Below are 22,886 nucleotides of genomic sequence, written 5' to 3' on the forward strand. Positions count from 1 at the left end.
TGTTTTGCTCATTGCCTTCTGAGTCAAGTTTTCAATAGATCTTCTCCAATTGTAGAGTTATTGAAGTTTTACTTTATATGTTCAACTAGCGTGTCTGCCTGCTACAACTCAGAAACGATCCTCCAGGAATATAAGATCTTGATAAAAACCCTTCTTATATCCAATCCAGGTTATAAACTCTCGTTGCACAAAATTTCGCCCAAATCTATTCAGCGGTTTTTGAGTGAAAGAGTCACAAACTTCGATCGATAAAAACCAACTTTCACGTTTTATAATATTAGTAGGACAATTCTTCAGTCATGATCCCCAAGTGTCTCTTAATTTTTTTTTATCAATTTTAGTCACCTATCGGTATCTTCACATGGCGCAACAGACTATGTCGTCTCGTTGAATAACATAAGGGTCTTTCTCTGTACAATGCAATTGAATACGTCTTCCGCATTGAATAGGTTTGTTTTAATAACTAAATGAATCTTATATCTTCTTTAGGTCATTGTTCTATTTATGTGAGTCATTGTATTGGATATCTTGATTTGTATCGAAATCAATCTAACTTTTGTTTTATAATTACAATTTGGGGGTTTATTAACGTCAGTTAGTATCGTTAATTTTCGAGTCTCATATATTTCCTTAATAGCCACTGATGATGTTTGAAATGTTCTTAAACGACATATAATTTTTTTTTAATCGATTGTGCTGTGAATGTGTGAATCGATTCGATCGGCGTATAGAGCGTTTCTTTTCTTTTAAGTATCATTTTGAAATAATTGTATATGCCTATTTTGTTAAAATCGACGCAAACATATTAGAATAAAACAAACTCACGATGTTTATCAAATCTTCTACACGTTGAGTATAAGATTTATGAATAAGAGTGTGTTGTTGCTGATTTCCTTCTCACTTTCCGAATCCTCTACAACAATCACAACTGTCAACAGCCGACAAAACTCGTATTCTGACACAAACCTATTGTCTACAAAATTTCTCACAGTCCCTGTTTTGCAAACATCCGTAATACATTTATGAATTCCTTCAATAGGTCTTACCATCGAATACAACTCACTCAGCGGCCAGCGGACAGTGTACACCCATAAAACAAGTGAATACAAGTGTCGAAACAAAACTGTTGATCGCGATTAGTCGCGCGACTTTGATCTGCGACCTCCGACGTGTGATATAATCGCGTCGCACGTCCGAGTCGCGTCGGTTGTGCGGTGTCGTGTCGTGTCGTGATAGGTGTATCGGCGCGTCGCCAATGCGCCGGCGGCGGTTACAGGATGTCGCCGGCGCGGGCGTTGCTGGCGGCCCTGCTTATATGCCAACTGCTGTCCTACGGTGGCCACCAAGGACTCACCAAGATATTTTACACGTAAGCATGTTAACTAATTGTCATAAAGAAAACCAACGTCCGTTGAAAACCCTTTCATCCAAAACTTGGCATTTATAATGTGGGATTGAATAAACCTATATTAGAAATCTGATATGCAGTAGAGGCACCCTTGGACCGCTAGACATGAAAATGTAAGCTATCGGAAAGCGAATATGTTTCAAAATATTGCATACATTGTAAAAGTGACGTTACGAAAAATAATTTAATTAAAATCATAAAAAGTACAACTCAAAAGATTTCACGCAACAAAATATTTATCATGAATGTATTTGTTCCGCATGCCTATACAAAACAATACGCTGACCTCACTGTAATAGTTTTCCATTCAAGGTCAACACCTTGGTCTGAAGGCCGGCTATAAAATTACTTTGTCTATCAACTATGATGGATGAAAATGTGCGGTAAACGGCGATACGATCAGCAAACTGTTAATGATCCTGCAAATTGCTAGGGAAACTCTCAGATCGTTGTCGAGTTCAAATATCTTTATAAGTAGCGATGTTAATGAATGTGTGAGAACTAACAGTTAACTTGTAAAGCGTTCCTGTCGAACGTAAATAACTTAATTAAGGCATGTTTTGTTACAAGCCTGGATGCCAAATATGGGTTGGAATCTGCCAATCTGCAGTGAGGGTGTTGAACAATGCTCAGATCTTTCCTATATGGTAAAAACACTGAGCCCAAAGGCAGGACATTTATAGACTTCTATTATTACTATTTAGAGTCTTCCCAAATAGGTTTTCTGAAGCTAGAAAAAGTTTGCGGAGGAGGAACCACCAAATGATTCCTTGCGTTGGGTAGAGCAGAAAGGAATTTCAGACTTTTACTGACTAAAACCCACCAATGTTCCTTCCTTAGCCTTTTGAACACCGGCGCCACTGTAACCCTTGCGGATAAAGCCGCTTGAGGGTGAGAGAGAAATATTCTGTTACTTCGATAAAATGCAGATTCAAATTGATAACCAAAGTAACATAGATTACGGAAAGAAAGTGTAGAAACTAGGCCTCTACACAGCGAATAGCAAAACGCTTTTAAGATTTCCCAGAAGGAATCACTTTCAAGTGACAAGTTTCCAATAAATTATCGAATAATATTATATGAAAATGTATTTAAAGCTTGTCAGCTTATCAATACTATTGGGTACGGTTCACTATACAAAAGATTCAATCGCTTAGAATTGTGCGACCGATTGTGATTGATGGATATTTCTACTGTCAATCAAACTTTCGATCTATAAAATAACCATGTGAACTATTAGTCTGTGTAAACCATCTACCACGGCCTTTTAAAGGAGTGTTATTGAAGTTGTAGAAAATAGATGCCGTTCTACGACGTTTAATGCTCTGTCAGCTTCCAACTGCATACTAATATTACAAATTCCATACTAATATTATAAATGCGAAAGTACCTCTGTCTGTCTGTTTCGCTTTCACGACTAAAATACTGAAATGATTGTAATTAAATTTCGTTCACAGGTAGTATAGAGCCTGAAAAGGACAAAGTAAATTTTGTAAGTGGAAAATATCGTTGGAGGGGGGGGGCGGGGTAATGGGGGTCAACTTTTATTGGACTTCGGCTTTGAAATTTGACATCAATAATGTTTATTCAAAATAATGAAATATATGCTGAGCGGTTTTTTTTAATATAAGGGGGAAATGGATAATTATGGCATTTCCACGGAAACGGGACCCACCGCGCGCTGTCAACTGAAATCCATAACGGACGGAATCGCGAGCAACAGATAGTAATTTACAATTGTTATAGATAATGCGTTATTGCTAATATTCTACATATAGGTAGATACTAGTCTTCGTCTAGTCGTTGATATTAACAGAAAGAGAGACCTCTGCCCTGCAATATAACACTTTAGGCTAATAATAATGTTTTGACACCTTAAAGGTATCGGTTCGTAATTTACAACTATGCCATAACTAAATCCGTGTCGGAAACTGTGTCCAATAAACAATAGATTTTATTATACCGTCTATTATTGAACGGCATTAAATTTAAATTATACGATGCAGCGACGTGCTCCCACACTTCGTCAACATATCTGACCCCAGTAGTTATGTAAGCTTCGTTTTGAGCCTGTAAACTAAGACTTTTTTTTTAATAAATAGGACAAAATTCATCTAAAAATTTTAACTTTCTCGTACAAAATTGTTATCACTAATCACTGTGTTATTTTCCAAAAATAAACTGTTTCATTTCATTGACTAGTGGCGGCATTTAAAATATGATAGTGTTTTGTTTTAATATATTGTATAATTACGATAGAATTCGGATATATTCGTAAATATATTAAAAGGCGTTGCAATGATAGTGTACATGAACGTTGGAAAATCAAATGTTGTAGGCTGAAATCACGATACGATACACCTATTACTTATTTTGTACGTTTTACAAACAATTAATAGATGAAGGAAAACATGGTGAGGAAATCAGAGCACCTGAGTATTTTGGATGGGACAAGGATGTGTTTAAAAATCAAGTCTAAGAACCTGCGAACTATACCTACGAACGGTTTAAAAACCCTGACACCAGGTTCTGCAATGTACATCACCCATACGTCAAAAAGATGTCTGAACATGGATGTAGATCAGTGTAAAGGTTATCGTTGGTACATAATTTATTCGTCAAAGTATGGCGATTGTAAATTCGGGAGAATTGTATTTAAGTTCTCATGCAAACAAATCTTGACCGATTTTGTCTGATAGTTGCATTATAAATAATGCATAAACCCAAAACAAAATGTTGTTTATCTATAAATCTATACATATATATAAAATTTGAGTGTGTTTGTAATACTGGAATAACGTTTTTTACTACATGCATAAAAATATATATGAGGTACTGTCTGACTGTTTGTTTGAGCTTCTTTTTTAATTGAAATATTTCATGACACAACTGGTACCTTATATTTTTGTAACGAAAAAAAAGGTATTGGCAACAGATATTGAATTTCTTGTGTCTCACAAGGCTTATTGATTTTAGCCGTCGAATATAACGAATTTGAGCTCTGCGGTGGCGTATCAAATTATACGTTTCGCTAGTGTATGAGCGTATAGCTATGAATCTACGTTGTCTTGAAACAAATGTATTTTTGTGAAGACTGTCGGTAAATAGTTTTTATTCGGTGCCGTAATCTATGATATTATAAGCTTTTTATTTCATTGATCCGGAAATATGTGTTTTATGTTATCATTAATTAGCTGTTAGACATTAATTATGTTTCTTAGAAATTCCTTATTTGCTTTTATGGCCTTACTACCGCTGGCTTTGTTTACTTAAAGTTTATATATTTCTTCATCAATTTTAAACCTATCATATTCTCCAATGAAGTGACAACGTAATATAAATTATAAAAGTACGTCGATCTCACATTCAATTTACAAACACACAACTCGAGTGCTTCCATCGAGCATACTGATTGTTTCAATTGGCCGCATTGGGAACAATAAACATAAATCATATGAAATCTTAACAAGATTGCCTATCTATTGTCGGGCGGCGGGCTCGCGGCCGGCGCGCACAGGCGCGGTCACCTCATGTACCGAGGAATGCGGCACAGTTTTTATAAGACACCTTATATAAGACCATTTAACATTACGAGAATGTCCAAGTTCCGACAAAAATCTAAGAAATATGTTACGTCAACACGGAAATCATAAGGGTACAGTTCCCTTTTCACATTTCCATCGCTTGGATAGCAGAAGTTCAATATTCTCGCTTCGCTGCACTCTGATCTTTTTCTCTGTTCAATATTCATGTCGTGGTTGTGAATATTAATAGTTTGTTAATAAAGCAATTGAAAAAAGTTATGATGTAACATTCGATTTTTGTTTTTGTAGCCATAAATTAAATATTGTTGAGCATTCAATCAGAAAATTGTATATGATGATGTAAAACAGGTTTTAATGGTCTGTTTTCTCGTCTATTCCAGGTTACCTGACACCGGACAGCCTCCAGTGCTCATATCGCTAGCAGACAACGCCAAATTGGAATTGAGGCATCCAGACGAACTATTGTTCGTCAACGATTCGGAAGAACACAACGACACTAAGATATTCTCCATCATTGACGGCGACAACGTTGAAGATGTCGCAGATAAACCATCGGAAGACGTGGAGAACGAAAGCACAGAACCACGCCTCGTCGTCAAAGCTAAGCCCATGCACGAAACCAGACAGGTAGAGGAAGCATTTCAAGCGCCCACAGTGGATGTCGATGCCACCACAGAATCTCAGACCGAAGAACCGAAAGAACAAGAAACAGAAAACATTCCAGTCAAACCAGAAACGCCCCAGGAGGACATACCCTCCTTCTCGGAGTGGGCACAGAAACAGCTGGCCGAAGCCGAGAAAAAAGACACAGTACTAAACCACTCGAGTCAACCTAGTCATAGTAATACGAATTTTAGTAGTAAAAGCACTAAATTACGGTCGAAGAACTACGCTTCGCTCGCGTGCGGCGCCAAGGTGGTCGCCGTGAACCCCGAGGCGGGCTCGGCCAGCTCGATCCTGTCGCCCAACAGGGACGAGTACATGCTGAACACGTGCAACAGCCGCATCTGGTTCGTGGTGGAGCTCTGCGAGGCTGTGCAGGCCCAGAAGATAGAGATAGCCAACTTCGAGTTGTTCTCCTCCACACCCAAAGATATCGCTGTATACTTCAGCGACCGGTTCCCGACGCGGGACTGGGCCAGCGTCGGCCAGTTTGCGGCGCAGGACATGAGAGACGTGCAGAGTTTTGATTTGTTCCCGCATTTATTTGGAAAATTTATCAAAGTTGAGATGCTGTCACATCACGGATCGGAGCACTACTGCCCGATATCCCTATTCAAAGTGTACGGCACGTCAGAGTTTGAAGTTCTAGAAAAGGAGAACTCGCAGCATCCCGCTCATATTGACGAGGATGAGGATGATGAAATAATAGACGTACCAGACATCCCCGCTGCCGAGACTGAGCCCTCGAAAAACCTTTTCGGTTCCGCGAGAGACGCAGTCATGTCTATCATGAAGAAGGCGGCACAAGCGCTGGTGAAAACTGAAGTTCCTAAAAACGTATCATCTGAACACAACGATACGTCTACAGACAAAACGTACAAACGGTGTTGTTCGCCCAGCCATATAATCGTGTGTGATAATTGCAGTGAGACGCTTTACAATGAAGTGTACGAACTAATTAGCTGTAGCTCGGACAAGTTAGTGAGTTTAGTGCGCCAAGTGTTCCTCCGCGAGACTTTGAAGTGTACTGGCATCTGCCAACAGTACGGACTTGATTTTAAAAGTACAAAGACAATAGAGTTTAGTGATGAACGTGTCGCTTATATGAATGCTTTGTTCCCTCGGAAATATTTAGCCGCCCTCTGTAATATCTTAGCTATTAAAGAAAAAAAAGTTGTTTTAAATACGAGTTTTGAAACAGAAATGAATGTTACCATGAATGTAACCGTGGATGAGTCGCCGCAAACTGTAAATAGTGAGACGAGTTCAGAACAGGAGATAAAGTTAGTTCCAGACAAGAACACAGCTTCCGAAGATGATAAAGCGAATGAAACAACGCAATCGGAAGAGAAAATACCAGCGGAATCTGTGACCGAAGGGACTGCTGTCCCTGTTGAGTTGCCTAAAGAGCAAAATGAGTCCGTTGATGAAAAGGTCGAGGAATCTCCGTCGATTGAAGAGAAACCTGTACAAGAAACGTTAGAAGTTACGACAGAAGTTGAAAAAGTAACAGAAACAGTAACTGATGAAAACAAAGAAAACGTTCAAAAGACTGAAATAAAAAATGGTAAAATTGAAGTAACGACGGAGAAACCAAAAGACAGCGCCGGTGCAGAGGAAGTTAGTGACTCGATCATTATAGACAATGATAACTTTATATCGGATTTCGACCAGATGGCGGTGGACCCCACCCCTGCAGGGGCACCCACGTTACCGAACCAAAATCAAGGTCAGGCGACGCTGCAGAAGGAGTCTGTGTTTTTGAGGCTATCTAATAGAGTTAAGGTGAGTAATACATTCTCAAAAGATATTTCATCCTTTATAAATGTGGCTTGATATGATTGAAGTAAGAATTATATGTTAGTAAAATAATTACTCATATTGATTGATATTAACCTTTCACCCCTAACTTCATTCACTTTGGCGCCGATACTATATTTTATCAGTTAAACCTTAGCTCGTTACTTGATATAATTGTTTGTGCAGATAAATCAGACGAAAATGTCTAACAAAATATATTGAATAGTGAAACTCAAATAAGTTACAAATAACTACGTTTTTAAACATCAAAGTATGTTTCTAATATTAATGTACTCTCATTTTCAGACGCTGGAGCGCAACATGTCTCTTTCGGGACAATATCTGGAGGAGCTGAGCAGGCGTTACAAGAAACAGGTAGAAGAAATGCAAAAGACTTTCGAAAAAACAGTGCAGCAGATGACTGAGGAGCGACGGAAGAGCAACGAGCGGGAACAGAAGTACCTCGAGCAGATGACGAGCCTGCAGGAGCAGCTGGCGCGCGTGGCCGCCGCCATGCACGTGCTGATGGACGAGCGCGACAGCTGGTTCGGGAACCTCAACTTCTTCAAGTTCATCGTGTTCCAGGCCATCATTTTCGCCATAGCCTTCTACTTCTTCTCTAGAAGACGGAAACCTGAACCTTTAATTGTACCAGTCATTAAAAAAGCCAAAAAGAAGCAAGATAAAATTAGAAGAAAATCCGTCGAAGGCGTCAGCGGACATGAAACTCCTTCTGCTAAAAAGCGGCGCCCCAGCGAGGAGGCGTTGCAGATAGCTCGACAATCGACCGAGGAGATGAGTCGAGACGAAGATGAAGAGGGTGAGTGGCAGGTCGCTCGCAAAAACAGAAGAAGGAAGACCTCCATAATACACAGAGCTGGGGAGACCGAACCCAAAGAGTGGGCGCGACAAGACAGCATCGGGAAGTTGCAGGATAACCCCATTCCTCTAGACGAGGAGGAATACTTCGCGCCGGTGACCGAGCCGAAGGAGTTCATAGAGAGCGAGTCTTCCAGCCCGCCGAAGCGGGACTTCCCAAAAACAAACGGGTCGTTCTTCAACAACCTGAAGACGAAGACCATGAAGACGCGGCGGCTGTCGTCGCCGGCGTTCCTGCGCACGCTGTCGCGGCAGAGCAGCCGCAGCGCGCCCAGCGGAGCCAGCGCGGCCAGCGCGGGCAGCGCGGGCAGTGCGGCCGCGGGCGGCGCGGCGGGCGGCGGCGCGGGCCCGCGCGCTCCCGACGCGCTGTACAACGGCGGGCTGGGCAGCAAGGCGGCCTCCGAGTCGCCCACCGCCAGCATGTGGTCCGACTCCACCGAGATCTCGCAGAACGGCCAGCAGGACCACGACAACACTGCTAGCAAGAAGAAGAAAAGTCTGAAGAACATATTGAAGAAGGTGTTTTGAGGGACATATTTGTAATTTAACAGTGTCGTGTATTCCGCTTAAAGTATTAAGCGTGTCGCTATTGTAATTTATTTCATTGCGAATATTAATGTTTAAATTATTGTATATTTGTTGTTAGTAGACCTCATAGGTGCCAATTGTGATAAATTAGGGAGCCTAATTGTTAGCGTGTTAAATTTTAATTTTATGCGATAATGTTTGCTTGTGGATGTAATGTTGAATGGCGACAATAATGTGAAATTGGAAAGACGAGTGCTAGTCTCGAGTGGGGAGCGATCGGTAAACAAAGAAACGGCATTAAATGCATTAATTTTATTCTGTAGTTTTATTTCACAGAAAACTTACATTATCACAGTAAAATATACTACACAGTTACAGTTCATTTAGATTTAATGATATATTGAAGAATGTTACAAAAATATCTATGGCTACACTATGACGAGTACAATTAAACGATATCTTTTTGAATTACAATATCGTGATCACTAACAAATTTTATGACATAACATAATATATACGACAACTCAGAGTGAAACAAAAATATCTTGTTACATATTAAAAACAACTTAATCATATTTACAAAACAATAACAATTATTCTTAACACAATAGTAAACATATCAACAACATAAGTATTATATATTTTAAAATATAAAAGCAACGTGATATCAGCTTCATGTGATGTCTTTCTGCCTCGGTTCGAATAAACAGATTTTTATATCAGCATGTTTCTTGGACGATTAACTAGATGAAAGTATTTCTATTTCTTATGACGCACAAAATGTTGTGTAAAACGTTTCTGAAAAATCTACAAACCAAGAGTAGCGAGCGAACGTCAGAAAATATCCGTCTAAGGACAAAAATACTATCTACAATAAATATTCATAATAAAATACATTGTTTACATCTAAGTAATATAGATAATGTTTTATATAGTCGACTACAAAAGTGGATAAAACCTATCGCTAAAGTCCGTATTGTTACAACTAGTAAAAAGGGAGTTATTGATAAACATATGGGACCAACTCTATGACACACCAGATATTTAGAAGTCTTGCCTTTCAATCCTGATAAGTTAAAACATACATTCTGGGCCTGTATATAAGTTACATTTCTGTGCGCGATAACTCTGAGTCGCTCACTCAAATGTACTGAAGTGACAAGTTAAAGTTTTGTGTTATAACGTTGTCGAAGCAGGGGATGTTTCGGAGAATTATAATACAAATTATGGAAATCATTACCCTCACACTTCTCTTCGTCTCCAATTCTCGTGTCATGTGAATATTCATAGTACAGTTCGATCTCGTCTAAAAAAACTTAAATTAGACTATGTGTAGTAATAAAATTGTTATAAGGGTAAATGATATCCATTTTTTATTAGCCTGTGTAAGATCCCACAGCTGAGCGAAGGTCTTCAAACCTCTCTGCCTTACAATTTCTAGTCTCGTGTGCCCCGCATATCTGACACTACACCACAGGGTACACCCTCGATATCCTTAATAATTCTTATTATTTCTGAAGCATCACCCAGGCCTTCTGAAGTCTAAAACTCTTACGAAATAATAGTGACGGACTGCAAGAAATCCTTCAAGTCGACACATCGGACGCTGACAAGCTTCTTATTCCTCGCCGCAGTATTGAGTTCCCTAATGGCCAGGTCGAAGGCATCGGTAGTGTAAACGCTATTGCTGTTCGTCGCCAACACGATCTCGTTGACTTCTTCATACAGTTTCACTGTTGTCAAGTGTTTGAAATGCTTTTTGAGAGTATTCATTATAGATTGTTGCAACTCCGTGTCGCGGCAGACGAGGTTTAATATGAAGTGACCTGAAAGAAGGTTAAAATATTTAAGTGAAATTTAGGAGATGAAAGATTGGTCGTGACTAAAGTTCCCATGGTATAATAGACAAAACTTTTTCTATCATTTCCTGATATAGTAGAATTTATTATTTGGATAATTGCTAATATTAAGGCTATTTTCAAATACCTTTATAGAATGATGCAATGATAAATTCGCTGATTCATCCGAAATAAAAATCTACTTAAACTATGCACGTATCACATAGAATATCATAATCGAGATTAAAGGGTAGGAGAAACGCCAAATCTGAATGAATATTAGCTTTAAAAGGCACATACCATGTTCGGTAAGTACATTCTTAACGTCTTCCAGCACAGAGTCTTCGAGGAACTGTTTGGGCGGACACGAGAGCCCCAGCGTTGGATCCTTGCTGTCCATGTCGAATAACACCGCCTCGTAGTGCTTGCCTGGATATCATAAGTAAACGTAGGTGAGTTAAAATAATGTTGGTGTTCAGGCAAATTGCAAAAGGAAGCTTGTTGCATTAAGGAAAAATAGCGTTACAGTAGAAATGTACCGAAAATCGAAAGCATCGACAGCAGAATGCAGTTAAAAATATATACAAACTGAACTTAGCCTTTAAGCAGTGAACGTTTTGCCACAGGGCTGCTATTAGTTCAGTGATATTGATTGTGATTTCGATAAACATGCGTGGCTAAACCCGTATACCATATAAGTATGAACAAAAACTTACCATTCTTAATCTCATCCTTCAAAAAATCCAATCCATCTTTGATTTGGACTTCCAAATTATCATCCGTTTGTAATTCAAAGTGGTCCCTGGCTATGTCCAGCATCGCAGGGTCGATGTCGACGGCCGTGACCTTGAGGTCGTCGTAGCACTTCCTGAGGAACATGCAGAGGCTGCCCCCGCCGAGGCCGAGGACGGCCACGTTGGTGAAGTCCTCAGCGCGGGAGAGCTGGACCCCCACACACATGAACGAGTGGTACAGAGATATGTGACCGAAGTCCACCACCAGCTTCGTTTTGTTTTTCTTTTTTACTGTAGAAGATAAAGTAGTTCGTTATAAAAAGGGTAAAATTGGTAAGAAATTTTAGCAGACTTGTTTTAATTACAATTCCAAATATTACTCCGGTATACCTACAATTCTACTAGGAGAAAACATGCGAATTGAAAAAAAATGTGAAGATGACCAAAAACAAACAAAGATATTCATTAAATTGTTCAAAAAATATCTATAAATGCGACAGTATGTGCGTTATTCGATTCATACCCAAACGGCTGGAGAGAGAAGAGAGAGAGAAATTTCTTATGCAGGCTGACCTTCGATTAACACACAGGCTACTTTCATCCGTTAGTTAATAGAGGCTAAATCATTCATTTATTTGCCAACCAACTTCTACACCGTCCAAGCCGCGAACAACATCTAGTATACCATGAAACTCACTTGTCTTCATCTTCGCCTCAGACTGGACTAGGAACTGGTTATCCAGGAACTCGAGGCGGCGGTGAGTGGCGCCCTCTACATCCACATCCTCCACCACGTAGCCGCCCGAGAACTGCGACGAGCCCTCGAACACCTTCACGCGACGGCCCACGTCACTGCCAAGCGACAGGAACGGGATCTAAGAGGGGATAGACGTAAGAGTTTAATACCCGGTAGGTATACATTATAACCTGTGTGTAGTAGATTGTAACGCATTGCTATACACCGACACAAAAATGCGGATGATGTAGTACGGCGGTTCAGGTTTAGTCAATAAGAGTCTGACACTACCCATTCCCTCCCCCGAGGGAGTGGCGGTCCATGAGGATTCCCCGCCTTACGAAAAAAAAGGGTAGACATACAACATCAGGAAAAGCCATACGAAAGATAACTTTCTTTGTTATTTTTACAAGGGGTAAATGTAATTTTGACAGTGATATCGACATCTTAAAATGACAATGGCAAACGAGAAATCTCAAATTATTCTTATCAAGTGTTAGTTTCATAGGAATAATTTGACATATACAAAATTTTGCGGTAGGTTGGTTGACCTCAATTGGATGTACTCCTGTCTCCTTTACTCGTTATATTTTAATATCCCAGATTCTTCACATCAGCCCAGCCTTGGCTAGAATTAGTATGATGATGACAAGATTCTTCACATACAAAACATCTTGGAGAACCAAATTCAATTCCCATTAAAACCAAAACAAAAATTCCTATATCTACCTGCCCAGTAAACCCTAGCGGTGCCAGCATCTTGGCTGCGTGCGCCAGTTCTTCCTTCACAGCGTCCAGGGAAGCGAACTTGTGTCCTCTCCGCAGCACGGCCACGATGAGCCGCCCGAACCGCGCCGAGTCCTGCAGCTGACGTCGACCTGCCGGTGTGCCGAATAACCACTCCGACTCCCTAGGAGAAAGCAGATCATTATGATATTATACGCTTTATCTGGGCCCCGATTCTGCTATTCAAAATTGGCTTAAAATGACACTTTTCGTATTCTTTCAAGCTTTTTTCCTACACAATAATTGGAAATTCAGTACGGGACGGCAGACTTAAGATAACTACAATTAATTTCTAATCATTGTGTTAGCAAAATGCTTAAGTAAATAGGAATAATTTCAAATTTAATCCAATTGCCATTTATTCATCGGCCATTGTAAATAGCAGAATCGGGGCCCTGAGTACATGTACGAGTAAAGTTCATTTTTGTTTGGTATCCTACTAGTATTATAAACGCGAATGTTTGTATGTATGGATTTATTGATGCTTTAACGCAAAAACCACAAAGGCTAAACTGGCTGTCCTAGTCCGAGCAGACAGTTGAAATTTCCACATTCCTTAGCAATTTTTGTTGCTTTGGTGTTTGGTTTGGCGGTTTTTTAGCCTTTTTCTATGGAACCCTTCTTCTCGCCAGTCTCGCACTTGACCGGTCTGATGACTAATACTTTTCATTAATAACAAGACATTGAAAAAATATTGCATCCTAATTCCCCCTCAAAGTTTTAAAAACAAAACGTTTTACTAGAAAACAGAGTAGTATATTTTCGTGTTCAATACATTTAACACCTCAAAGTAGATACATACGTATTGTGTATTTACACACATAAAGTACAGAAGAAAATACTCCAATATTTCACACATGTTTACAAAAACATATCGGTTTGAAACAAATATCTTTGTAACGAGTTCATCAACTCGTGCGCATATTGTTGATCAACAGTTCCAAATTTAAACGTGCAGCAAACAATGCGGGTGTGTCAGATGATTTTAACGTGTCATTGGCGGGAAAGTGAGGCAGTGGCCAACATTGTGTGAGCAAGTTAATTGATATGCTTCTAAGTAGGTATATTTGAATTTTGAAGTAAGTAAGTAAGGTAAAATATATTCTGACGAGTTAAGTCATTTTACTCCGTCAAATATGTAATGAGATAATATATAAAATATGAAACACGTATTTTTGTCTTTATCTGAACCAGGGACAACCCCACTTTAGAGTTAAGCCGTTTGACAGGGTAACCCGTACACGGGGTAACTCATATCGCAGTGTTACCTTTTGTTCGAGTTACATCCTCGAAACCCAGCGAAATGGTTAACACCTTCATTATGGTAACCACGTGAAGGGGTTAACCCCTTCAATAACTTAACCCTTTGAAGTGGTTACCTTCACGAAAGGCTTTTATTCGTGTTACCCTGAATTACCCACTAAACTTGAGCTGCATACTTGCACCCTAGCGGCCCCTCATTGCTTTACTAAGACTACAACTGATTTTCTTCTATCGCCGAGGCGTCGCGCCGCGACTCGCGCCTCTCGGACAAACTACCTACGCGCGAAACTTCGCGTCAGCATGATAAGAAAACCAGCCATATAGGTAACTAGCTGTTGCCCGCGACTTCGTCCGCGTGGTTAGAAGATATAAGTTAGGAATATTTGAACGAATGCCCTCGAAGATTAATATTTTTCCCCGTATTTGCCACATTTTCCATTAAATCTTCTCTCCTATTAGTTGCAGCGTAATTTTATATACCTAGCCTTAAACCTTCCTAGATTATTGGTCTATTGAACACAAAATGAGATCAAATTTTTTAGATGAAATTATTTATAATAATTTAAAAAAAAATCGAATATAAGTTTTTTTTCATTTTTTGCATTTTCTGAGAAGATTTCACGGGTGAATTTTCGATTGAAAATTAGAGTGTTTTTTTATATTAATTCAAAATAAGGTGAAAAAATAAATTTTTTAATCCGATAAATTACAGCGTATTTGGGACACAAAAAAGTAAGTTTTCACCAAATTTCGTTACAAAAATAAATTTTTGTAAAAGATGAAAATAAAAAACCACAATCTTGGTTTTTTGGATTTTTCACATAAATTTTGAGGTTGAGTGAAAAAAATGTAAATACAAAAGTTTTAGATCTTTTTATTTCCTACAACTTTGCTATTTGACTTTTTTCGATACGAATTTTAGTTTTGCCGGAAATCGAGAAAATCCGTTTTTTACTCTTCAAACGTCACTCTCACCCCCTTCCCGACCTCAGATCGCCCGTAAATTATTTTTCCTTTCATTGTTATAATATTCCCCTCCTTTTCTAATGGGTTTCATCCTACTATTATTTTATTTGGTTTTAAAAATTATCGACCCTGGTCTACAATTAGTATAGACACGAAAAATATATATCACATCGTTTGAAATGTGCGACAAGCAAAATTAAACTGTAAGATCATATCCACAATGATTTTTATTCCATGTTTACAAGTCGCTCGGTAAATGCAACAATGTCGCCGCTGGGCGGTAAGATGTCACGTGCGCTCGTGGTTATACTATTTTCAAACTAATGTCTATGATAAAGAGTGCATATTACACTGTCTTAGGTTGGAGTGGGTTACCCTGTTACAGTGTTACAGGGTAGTGAAAGGGTAACCTGTTCAGAACAGGGTTCCAGTAATCCGTTCGAAGGTGTAACATATGTCAAAGGGTTTTTTCTTGAAGCGCTTAAAAAAACCCCTTCAAAAACCCTTTCAATGAGTATCCGGCCGGTCCCTGATCTGAACACTAAAAAAATACGTTAGAAAGAACTTGTGTCGACTCACTTCTTGAAATTTATACACTGATGTCACGCTATTAAATTACATGAAGGTCATTGAAAAAAGGACTGTTAAAAATTTCACAACTTTTAAATGGCTCGTCTGATTTTTATCAAACATGTCTTAGAACACTCAACTTCAATACAGAATAACTAAATTGAAAACGTTGGATCCGTTCGGGACCCATGATGCCGCAGACAGACAGACACGCTAGACTTATACTTTTTTGCGTCGGGCGGGGTACATAATTTTTGCAACTTAGGGGGTAATACTGTATAACTTGCAGCGACTGAAATCAAGCATGTAGAACCACATTCTTTCCAAGCTCGATAAAAACTAAAATTATTTTTAACTTAAATTTATCTAGAGAGTAGAGAGCTCAATATTGTCGAGAAAACCAAATTAAACTGCAAATCACAGTTCTCATAACATATTTTAATAATAATACTTGCAAGTGCAAAAATAATGACACGGTGTTGCCATCACTCATACACACCCACAAATAGATTCCGGAGCGCGAATATGAAATATATCTGTCGTTACTGCTCGTTACGACATGTCATAAATCCTTCCAGATTTATTTGAAGGACGGTTCAACACCGATCTGAGCTAAATACCTAGGTTTAATAAATTGATTAGATTTGCTAAGAGAGAGAAGAGAGGTGTCGTGTGAGCGATATCGTCGTGTGAAATATATCACAGTTTATGCTCACCTTAACAGAAAATAATAATTATTATCAATGTTAGTCTTTAAGCTCAAATAGCTAAATAAACTTAGACTTAGTTTATAAATATTTTTCCTTACCTTAAATTTTTTTATTCTTATAAAAACTTCATTTCGAAGTTATACAAGTTACTCTTCTAAAAACTTACATGAAAATAAAAAAAAAACTGATTAAAGTAAAGTAAATTTTGTTAAACCCACATTTATTTAAATAGAGTCACAGTGAAAATATAAATAAGGCATTTTATACCTACCCAATTAAATTCAGCTGTCAATATCCTTTTGAAGTGCAACTATAATTTTAAACACAGAAACTTTCAGACTGACTTGAAAATATTTCTATATCGGTTTTATGAATGCACTATTTTCACGCTCGTTCGTCCAGTGACTCCAATATTGAGAAGTGGATACGTGCGTCCAGGCGCACCTTCATAAATGCTGCTTCATACTAGTTTAAGCCCCTGGATTCGCTCAACGAATATTAAAAGAACAGTTTCCTTTGAGTAAATATGTACAAGGTTAAGACTTTCATTTTAAGAACAAACTTCAAAGATCGGATTAAACAAAATACGACAGGAAATCTTATTTTATTTTCGAGCACTTTTTGATCGATTGCTGTTAGTACAATATAAACAAAATTGAAAATCATAGAGCTAGCCGTAACTTACTAACCGTATTTTCTTCCTCGAGTATTTATTTAATACAATTAAGTCTAATTTTAGGAGGAGGAGCTCGTGGCTAAGCTATAACCGCAGAAGTGAATCGATCACAGGTTAAGCTACGCTTGACGCGGTTGGTCCGTAGATGGGTGACCATCTTTGTCATAACGAGTTCCTCTGTGTTCCGGAAGGCACATTAAATTGTGGGTCCCGGCTGTTAATCCTACATCTTTGACAGTCGTTACAGGTAGTCAGAAGCTTGAAAAGTCTGACAACCAGTCTAACCAAGGGGTATCTATCGTGTTGCCCAGATAACTGGGTTGAGGAAGTCAGATAGGCAGTCGCTCCTCGTAAAACACTGGTACTCAGCTGAAACCGGTTAGACTGGAAGCCGACCCCAACATAGTTGGGAAAAGGCTAGGTCAATGATGATGACTTAAGTCAAATTTTATGGTAAACTTAATATTTCAATTGTATCAAAATGTTAGTGTAGCGGGATTTGAACCTACGCCACTTGCAAAATGAGTAGGATAGGCAGGATTTTGAACTTACGATCCAACGGTCGGTCGGTACGTATGTCATCCGACGAAGATTAAAATGTGAAATTACTTTTAAAAATCCATATTCACGGACAAACAATTAACCTGTATGTATATAAAGATCCTCTTTCTCGATAAATGTTGCTACGTGGGCGCTGTTTACGCATTGCCGCTATTTTTGACACTACTATATTGCACTACCTATGTTTTTACAGTTTTATATTCACGCCGAGAACATGTTACTGAGGTAAACACATACCGAGGTAGAAAATATTTTTAATAGTGTTATCTGATTATGCGAGAGTTAACAGTTTTAAAATAATCAAATTAATCTTCGGGATCATGGTCCATTTGCCTAAGTTAGATTTTTTTCCGTAATTTATTATTGAAAATACCACTAGGTATATCTAATATGGAGATTCCATTTGCTTTTTCCGACTTTTATCCTTTGGTAAGATGAAATATAGCTTTTCTTTGGATAAAGTGGAACTATTTTTTTTTACCGTATTATTTGGTGAGATGAAATGTAGAAGAACTCAAGATAATTTACTATTCACTCATTTACTTTTCCTGTTGAACATTTTCCTAATTACTGATGAAGCACTCAGATAGCAGATAAGCGCCACAAGACGAGTCATGATTGAATAAACCAATTTAAACTCTTGGTTGGCTTATTAAGAAAAACTGAATGGCGCATTTAGCCAGTAGTCTCAGGTTCAGACTGTTCAGGCTGGGATTTGAACATTGTGAAGGTATTATTTGTATTTATTTTAGCACTAAGAATGAATATAAATTAAGACCAGTATCTATTCTATAACTGACCTGCCTTGCGGGACAATGAATACTGCATATTTGTTGATAGCCTGTGACCGCTTCTGGTCAACCACATATAATGTGTACCGTGGGTTGTCATCGCCCGGTTGCATTAGATCCAAGGATACCTGAGATGAAGTATGTTATTTTTAAATTACAAATATTTGCAAATAGCCAAATTTTAAAATAATTTTTGAGAAGTTCAAAAAGCATATTAACCATTTTGGTTTAGATGGTAAAAGAAATAATAAGGAATAACTTTTCACTATAAATGTACACAACTTCCAAAAAGCATTTTTGGAAAACTTATAACAATAACTTAATTCACACAGAAAATATTGCTGTGATTAGTCTAAACACAATGTATGAAAGAATAATAACAATTTGATTCAGGGATAAGTACTTACTTCATCTTCATCGAGACTGGTCTTGGCAAGTCCATTGGTGACAAATGCGGTATCTTGGGCAGACTTGACATAGCTCTTCACCTCATCTGCTGTCTGTAGCCTTATCATCTTGTCTCCAGCCATACATACTTCAAGAATCTGAAAATATACATAGTTTTTTTTTTACTATGAGTGCAGTAAAATTAACAATGATTTCTAAAGACTGGAAGTATCAATTAATTGAACCTAATAGAACTCTGTAGTCAGTTGGCAAGTTAATGATATTTCTATGCAAAAGATTTTCCATGCCCAGTAGGACTGAGGATTATGGACAGTAATATCAAACATTTGAAGACAGTTTAAAAAGTTAATTATACCATACAACTTGTATCAATGTAACTTACCTTTGTGGCATTGCTCTGAACTGGTGGCGACAACAACAAACACTGGCAGAGTTGGACCGTCAGCATTCTCCGCATTCTTCTCCTCAGCCTCGTGACATCTCACCACGCGGAAACATCCACGAGTTATCGCAAAAAGTTTCCAACAACTTGCTAAGTATATGGCTTTGTAGCAAAGTTATACACACAAACCGACCTCCAAGCTTCAAAACTCTTTTGATCTCGTGAAAGTATTTGTCTATGGACTTTACCGTTTCCTCGGAGTCATCCGGCATTAGAGCATCTAATGTACCCTTGTCGAGAACTACATTAAATTCATCGTCGGAAAATGTTGTGTTCAAAGCGTCCATACAGAGAAACTTCATTCCTGTTCTATGAGAATTTATGGCTTTCATTTGCTTGATAACTACTTCTGAAACATCAATGTTAGTGATGTGTTCATAGCCGACATCGTATAGGTCGGCACTCAGTCCCGAGTTACCGCAACCCGGTATTAATATGACATCTCTCGGTTTTATGTACTTATGCAGCTGTCCGCACAGTTCTAAATATTCTCCATACCTGTAAAATTTATATTCCACAATGCATTAACCTTTTTGAAGCAGTAAAATCGAAAAATTAAAGCGCAAAACACATTTGTTTTGCAAACTACAATTTTAAATTATAACCTACCATTCGAAGGCTTGGTTCCCACGTTTCTTGAAGAATTTATTCCAATATCCTTCTCGCTAAATTCTTTGTGGCTTTTTGGTAGTAAATTCATATTGATCAATATCTTTTACAAATAAAAGAGTCGCACATGCATGGACTTATTTGGTTTGTTTTTCTGTCAAAAACCTTAACTTGTGTGAGTGTTACCAGTGATCTGTGATATAACTGTCTTCTCTTCAAATGTTCACTGTTTTTTGTAAAAGAAAAATCTACGCGTAAAAATATATCACTATGACTAATTACACGTCGTTTTTTTATTTATATTATTCACATACAGTAATTTATTAAAATATACTTAACTAATTTAATTGTCACCAACTTCTGTTTGGCTAAAAAGTTTGAGACATATTTTAATGTTATATTCAGCTGAATGAAGTTATTTATCGTATTATTTAACTCCGTAAATTAATTAAAAATTCAAAAACTTTTTCATTTTATTTCGAAGTGTACTCTTTGCGTAACACTACCAATGACTTTGTCAGTGTCATTTAAGTGTCTGACGTCTTGTATGTTGTCTATAGAAAAAGTTTTAGTTCCAAAAAGTAAAATCGTGTGTGTGAAATTAATTGGAGTGTTTGTGATTCTAAATATTTACGTAAAATGTTGATTTAGTTAGTTTAAATGTTGTGTGTAATCTCGGATAAGGAATGACTTTGGCTTGAATAAAATGGTCTTTTGGGACTTTGTAGAAATTAAGTCTTGGCTGCAATATTTTGGTTTGTGATCACAAAAAACTATCACCATGGAAGACAAACAGCAGGATAAATGGCAGGCTTTAGCGACGATCAAGGCTTTCGATTTGGGTAAGGAATATGTACTAAATAACCTAGTTAATGACCTAGTTACGTGTTTATTTACTTTATTTTCAGCATGTGATACAAGATCTTATAGCCTTGAACATCACATTGTATCTGATACCATTGAACCACGTATTTAAAATTCATTAGTTGTCTTCACGTCAATCCCTGTCAGCGACCAGTTATATCATTATCCTACTTACTATTTATATCTTCAAACTTTTAAACATTCAGTTAACATGTACAGTATAGACATAACATTTGAAGTTTTGATATGTCAACAATATTGGAAAATTTTCTTATCATCTATCTTATTTCACATATACTTACTTAATTTAATAATACTATTTTTCAAAATAATGATGCAATCTTTATATGGCCTAACAAATCTTCCTAAACATACAATATATCAAATAGATATTAAGACTAAGATTGTTTAAATGATGTTTTAACCCACTTATAAGTAATTAAAAAAAAATATTGGGTATAGTCCCATATGTAGCCATTTGATAAATTAACTTCACTGAAAATCTTTTTCGTAAGAGGCCTGCCACTGTTAATTTAATTATTGGTATGGTTGTGTCATCCATACTTACTTTGAACACCTATTGCAGGAATAAGCATACTTAGAAATCATGTACAGAGACACAAAAAACATTCATGGATTATACAAATAAGTATTCCATGTTGAAACTTAACATATATTATGGCATGCTGCATTAAGTGGCATGGTGACCATTAAATAAAGGTACATTTTGTTTACCTTTATTTAAATATATAAAGTGACTGACATAACACTGTGCATACAGTCTCTTTAAGACTTTCTATATCCAGTTTTTTAATTGATATTTTAATAATAATTGTGCTCTGATATAGGTTCTAAATACCATTATAATTATTAAATATGTGATATATCATCAGTATTAATTAAAACTATAACATTCGTTTGAGTTCTGGGTTCCGCAAATTGAAGTAAAAACCAAGATTAGAGTTAAAAATAGTCTATTCAGGCACACAATGTTCATACACAGTAAATATTCTTAATAACTAGTAACGGTCGCGAGCGCAACGATTTCGTGCGCGCTGCGGCGGTTGGCGGGAGCGAACTGTCGATCACGCGAGCGGCGAGCGACATCGCGCGTCGTCCTGCGCGGGGCGGGAGCGGGACGGGAGCGGGAGGAAGGAAAGAATTCCCGCGTACGCGCTATGTTAACATAGAAACGACGGTTGGGCAGGGCGTTACACTCTCCCCCTTTTGACCAGCGGAAGGTACTCCGAGTGGTCAAATACAAGAAAAGCGCTGCGGTTAGGTCACCTTTCGAGGGCGACCTCTATTACGTTTAGGGATAATCGGCTCAGGACATTCACCCTCCCTAGCATGGTAAGGACGCAAATCTGATACGTGATACTTGCCGATGATTTCTCCTGTCTTATCATGAGCTAGGAGGAATGTAGTAGGACTCACCTTTTTAGAGACGACGTACGGTCCATCCCGTTTCGGATTAAATTTCGAGGTGACACCTTTTGATGCGTTACTGAGAGTATGGGTTCGCATTAGGACTAAGTCTCCTTCCTGTAATCATGACTGACGACCGACACTTATCGGCATATGACTTACGGACATCTTGCTGCCGTTCCAGAGTCTCTTTGGCCGTCGAGACGGTATCTGCGAGTTTCAGCAGATAAGGCGTAATTTGGGGAACAAAATTCTCCGATTCCACCACTACTCGGAGATCTGCCTGAGCAGTTAAGGGTGACCGCAGCTCACGACCGAACGTCAAGTAAGCTGGGGTACGATCCGTGGATGTAGTCACTGAACTATTAAAAGCAAACCGTACAAACGGTAATACCTCTGGCCAAGTCTGATGGCGACCTTCCACTAAGATGGCGAGCTGAGCCTTTAGGTCCCTGTTCTTTCGCTCGACTGGATTCGCCTGTGGGTGATATAAGGGCACCAGGCTTTGTTTCACACCTAGAACATACATCGCTTTTTGCATAACGTCTGCAACGAATTGCACTCCGTTATCAGAAATCATCCGCCTAGGAAGACGAATCTCATAAATACCTCATTGGACCAAAGTTTTAGCACACGTCTCTGCTGTAGCTTCGATGAGAGCGAAGACTTCCACCCACTTGC

General features: G+C 38.3%; 3 protein-coding genes across 3 annotated transcripts in view; 2 read left to right on the forward strand and 1 right to left on the reverse strand.

The window, feature by feature from the left end:
- LOC113501335 (SUN domain-containing ossification factor) overlaps positions 1 to 9,138 on the forward strand; it is a 77,724-nt gene extending 68,586 nt beyond the window's left edge. Inside the window, exons 3-4 of the mRNA XM_026882458.1 lie at positions 5,334 to 7,401; positions 7,723 to 9,138. Coding sequence (XP_026738259.1) covers positions 5,334 to 7,401; positions 7,723 to 8,823 — 3,169 coding nt within the window. The 3' untranslated portion in view covers positions 8,824 to 9,138. The remainder of the gene's footprint in view (positions 1 to 5,333; positions 7,402 to 7,722) is intronic.
- Positions 9,126 to 20,045, reverse strand: LOC113501336 (methyltransferase-like protein 13). Its single transcript, XM_026882459.1, is given in 11 exon segments — positions 9,126 to 10,649; positions 10,962 to 11,090; positions 11,378 to 11,686; positions 12,093 to 12,270; positions 12,861 to 13,041; positions 18,464 to 18,582; positions 18,862 to 19,002; positions 19,246 to 19,356; positions 19,358 to 19,802; positions 19,914 to 19,962; positions 19,965 to 20,045. Coding segments are annotated over 11 exon segments (1,977 nt in total). The 5' UTR covers positions 20,005 to 20,045; the 3' UTR covers positions 9,126 to 10,374.
- A 444-nt stretch (positions 20,046 to 20,489) lies between these two features.
- LOC113501057 (eukaryotic translation initiation factor 2-alpha kinase 1-like) overlaps positions 20,490 to 22,886 on the forward strand; it is a 21,029-nt gene continuing 18,632 nt past the window's right edge. The window contains exon 1 of the mRNA XM_026882047.1: positions 20,490 to 20,755. Coding sequence (XP_026737848.1) covers positions 20,695 to 20,755 — 61 coding nt within the window. The 5' untranslated portion in view covers positions 20,490 to 20,694. The remainder of the gene's footprint in view (positions 20,756 to 22,886) is intronic.

Source organism: Trichoplusia ni, chromosome 15, assembly GCF_003590095.1.
Source record: "Trichoplusia ni isolate ovarian cell line Hi5 chromosome 15, tn1, whole genome shotgun sequence".
In the NCBI taxonomy this organism is placed as follows: domain Eukaryota; kingdom Metazoa; phylum Arthropoda; class Insecta; order Lepidoptera; family Noctuidae; genus Trichoplusia; species Trichoplusia ni.